Raw genomic sequence first — 4,410 nt, forward strand, 5'->3', positions numbered from 1 at the left:
AAATCGTTTTGATTCCAATCATAATTACGTCTGCCCTGCGCATAGGCGTCGATGCTGTAACTGTCGTCGTCGCTTTTCAACAAATTGTGATTGTATTTCAAGCTGCCCTCTCGTCCTCGCTCCGTTTCCTCGTATTTTAATTCAACTCTGCCCCTGCCTTTATCTTCCTTTGCAGATTCCTCGGAAGAAGACGGTGAACGCGCATGACGCACTAGCAGCTCCGAAGCCTCGTCCACCAGCCAGTTTTGGTCAGCGACAAGATAAGCTGCGGCTTCGTCATTGTATGGCGCTGACCCTTCCAATAGTGGATGAGCTATGGCGACTGCGAAGAGTCCACATAAGGCGAAAATAATAGTTGAAGTGCAGCTAGTCATTTTTTCCGATTTTATGTTACTGAACTTTTCGTATATTCTTTATTTGAATGCTTTTGAGTTATGAAAGAGAACTGTGCTGTTTCGACGTTGTTCGTTGTATTTATAGCTCTTTGCGGCTGTGATTTAGTCTTGTTCACTTTTGTTTTGATATTAAAATCACCAATTGGGATTTACCGACATAGCATAGCCCGCTGCTGATAAGCCCGTTGTCGCTGATTCTGACACCGCTTTTCGTATGCATAAGAGCAGGTACTAAGTTATATTTTTTGATTTTTTAATAAGCAGTACCAAAGCGATTCCATATATGTTTTTTTTTTTGTACGGTAATTCACATATACTAGTATATATATATTTATATTTGTCATGAAGACTTATTTGTATTTTTACATTATGGCAAAATATCTGTTGTTAGTAATTTTTAAGAGGTGACATGGCTTTCCTCGGGTAAAAAACAGACTTTCGAACTATTTGTGTCTGTCACAAACATACATATATTCTGAAATTTTTGGAAAAAATATGGCGACGCTATTTCCTTTGACCCCTTGGAAAAGAGGACCGCCCGCATGTGTAGGATGACTCCTTACAGGATCATTTTAAGTAAAAAAAAAATACGTGTTTTAGTTAAAACCATAACCTAGGACTTAGACGAAGGAAGAATAAAACTAAAAATTGGATTGTTGGCAGATATTTTAACAAAAAAATTAAACTTTCATTAAAAATTTCATGACTTCTTTTCAAATAGTAGTAATCGAAAAAAATACTGCTTCCAAGTCTTTAGGAATTATATCTCATAGACCTGCGTAAAATGTTATGAAAATCGGTTGAGTAGTTCTCGAGAAATATTTCCAACCTACTTCAAAACACAGTTTCGAGAAAAATGCGTTCGAGGGCACAAGCTCTCAAGGCTATATCTCCGAAACTATTACTCCGATCAACTTGAAAATTTGGTACAATATTCTAGAGGTGTTGTAGCATTTATTTAGATAGATTTATTAAGAATTCGAATTATTGAAACATATAAACCCATGTAACCACTTAAGTAAGTACATTTTTGAAAAATCGACAAGTGCACTATACAAGGTGCGTTCCAAAGTAAACAGGACTTTAAAAAATAACAGAACAAATTTGTTTTTCGGCAAATCAATTTATTTTATTCACTATAGTCTCCTTCTGTTTCAATACAGCTTTTTGCACTGTCCAAAAGCATGTTAAACGAGTGTTTTAGCTCGTTGATCGGTATGACCGCCATTATGCCGGTGAAAGCCTTTTGAATTGCCTCTACGTCTGCACAACGCTTTCGTTTTATGAGCAAATTGATTTTTCCAAAAAGAAAGAAGTCGCACGGTGCCATATCAAGTGAATACGGGGAGTGGTTAATGGTTAAAATGTGATTGTCGGTCAAATAAAGCTCTTTAATGATGAGCTTCGAATGTTTGATTCGGAGAAATTTTTGGTCGTCTATCAATTGTGCGGAACAAACCGTGCACGTCGGCTTACGGCCCAAATGTTCGGTTAAAATACGATAAATCGGTGTTTTTTTGGAGATGTTCAATTCCATTTCTTGGAATTTCAATGATGATTTCCAGGGGGCGCTAAATTCAAAAATTGTTGTTTACTTTGGAACGCACCTTGTATAATGTGAGAAATAGTTCACTATTTAAGTTTTGTATTCCTCCCAGAATGTCATTATTGCTAAAAAATACTTGGCCGATTTATCAAATATCCATTATCTGTCCCTTTCGTAGCACACTGTTGTTCTACCGAAGCTGGAACACCCCACATAAATAAAGTAGTTTCCATACAAAAACTTGATGTTGATCATTCGGTTTGTATGACAGCTATTTGATATAGTGGTACGATCTGTAAAATTTCTTCAGATATGTTTAGGTTGCTTTGAGAAATAGCTCTTGCTGAATTTCGTCCGATAACGACGTTTCCGATAAAAGATCAGCTTCTTGAGGAGAAACGCGACTTCACATCGATATCTAAAAAATAGAGTGAATAGTGGAGAAATGGGAAATATCGAATCGCAATTTTTCATTTAGAATTATGGCGCCAAATATGAAAGATATCTGCTCTGACTTTTGCACTTTCTCCTTAGACCCAATAGAATTATTAGCATCTCCTTATAGTTGACGCCTGTTCTCTCTATAAGGTTTTCACAAATCTTTTACTACTGGCAAATTTTTCTTAGAAAATTCCCCTTCCAACGGTCGCTTATCGTCAGATTAAGGTTTGTAAACCACACTCGGTGATTTTGCTTATTCGAATTGTATATAAATAAGCTGAGCTTTATGAAATGAGCACAGTTAAAACTTAAGGTTCTTGTAAAGTGTTCATTCCAACACGATTTTCCTGAAAAAATAAATCATCAATATGACTAGTTCCAAATCTGTTGTTATGATCGTCTTTTGCGGACTCTTCGCAATCGCCATAGCTCATCCACTATTGGAAGGGGCAGCGCCATATAATGACGAAGCCGCGGTTTATCTTGTCGCTAACCAAAACTGGCTGGCGGACGAGCCTACGGAGCTGCTAGTGCGTCATGCGCGTTCACCGTCTTCTTCCGAGGAATCTGCAAACGAAGACAAAGGCAGGGGCAGAGTTGAACTAAAATACGAGGAAACGGAGCGAGGACGAGAGGGCAGCTTGAAATACAATCACAATTTGTTGAAAAGCGACGACGACAGTTACAGCATCGACGCCTATGCGCAGGGCAGACGTAATTATGATTGGAATCAAAACGATTTCCAAGGTGGACTCGAAGGTCGCTGGAATTTCAAGGGTTAATGCGGTCGTTTATTAAGAAATTTAAATAGTACGATGTACGATGCAAAAATAAATATTTAGCAACAAGTCATTGCAATTTTACGACTTCGATTCTGCTATTTAAGGCTGTACGAAATAAAAGCTAGTATACAAACTGTTTCGAAATTTCATGCGCCAGTCGGGCGTTTTGTTAATGGCTTTGATTATTAAGCCAGCAAAAAAGCAATAACAGTTATCTTCATCAAAGCATGTTTTGCATTGAAAATTTCTTGCAACATAAATTAGCTTTTCAAAAGCCTGCAATAGAAGTCAACGATAGCAGAGAATATGCCAATGAAAGTCCTCTAGTTTCTCTGTATTGCTAGTCAGCAGGAGTCACATAAGTTAAATGAGCAATGTTGTCTAACTCAGGTGAATAGTGTGTATACCAGTGTGCATGTTTGTTAGCCTAAGTTCACTGGGAAGTGAATGAAAAGTTCAAATTGCTTTACGACTCGCAACTCGTTGGCCCTGAGCATTTACGGCAGTCAAACTTCGAGTAAACTGTTAACGGTAGTGATTGCGATGCGATTTTAACTTCCCTGACGGAGTACCATAGGCACGCATACACGCCTTTGAACTTACGTAATACTTGTGTAGAGCGCACTTGAGTACTTTGACAATTTAATTGAAATTATTATTGCATAATTTTCGAAACTTTGAAATTCGGCAGAAATTGAATTTCAAATTGCGCAAATGCCAAAAGAGCAATAACAACAAATACACATGTACGCACAATAATAAAATAGCAACAACAACAACAAGTAGTCCAATTCGAACTGAACGCCACTAAGTTCAAACGCTGCAATGAGAGCGTAGAGTAGAGCAAATGAAAATTTGAAGTACTTTCCAAGTTGAGCTATGGAGTACTTTCCCCAGCACTGGCGGTGTCTCGGTCCAGAGTCAAGCGGAGTTAAACCGAGGTTAAGGTCGTGTGCAACGGCAGCAGACAACTTCACTTCAATTTCCCGCATAGTCGGCAACTTTTAATGTGATAATGACGCAAAAGCTTAATGGCGCTGTAAGTGCCACAAAGAAGTGCTTGACGGCGATGAGCTGATGATAAATATGCCAGAAGACAATAAAAACAGCAACAGGATAGCAAAATAAATAGAATATAAAACGCGCACACATACACACAATTGTTCTCGGTATTGAAAGTATCGGTTTGAGAGTTTTTTTTTTTTTTTTTTTTTTTTTTTTTTTTTTTTTTTTTTTTTTTTTTTTT

The 4,410-nt window shown here is 37.7% G+C and overlaps 3 protein-coding genes across 5 annotated transcripts in view; 2 read left to right on the forward strand and 1 right to left on the reverse strand.

The window, feature by feature from the left end:
• Positions 1–443, reverse strand: LOC108965646 (the record flags this gene model as incomplete). The annotated part of the gene is given in 1 exon segment (XM_018928191.1): positions 1–443. A coding segment is annotated over 1 exon segment (374 nt), but the record flags the coding sequence as incomplete, so codon positions are not given.
• LOC108965644 (cyclin-dependent kinase 14) overlaps positions 1–4,410 on the forward strand; it is a 327,367-nt gene that overhangs the window by 189,441 nt on the left and 133,516 nt on the right. The window lies entirely within an intron of this gene.
• LOC108965645 lies at positions 2,696–3,245 on the forward strand. Its single transcript, XM_018928190.1, has one exon. The coding sequence runs from the start codon at positions 2,751–2,753 to the stop codon at positions 3,162–3,164; it is 414 nt and encodes a 137-aa protein (XP_018783735.1). The 5' UTR covers positions 2,696–2,750; the 3' UTR covers positions 3,165–3,245.

Source organism: Bactrocera latifrons, unplaced genomic scaffold, assembly GCF_001853355.1.
Source record: "Bactrocera latifrons isolate USDA-ARS-PBARC rearing strain unplaced genomic scaffold, ASM185335v1 scaffold_143, whole genome shotgun sequence".
NCBI lineage: Eukaryota > Metazoa > Arthropoda > Insecta > Diptera > Tephritidae > Bactrocera > Bactrocera latifrons.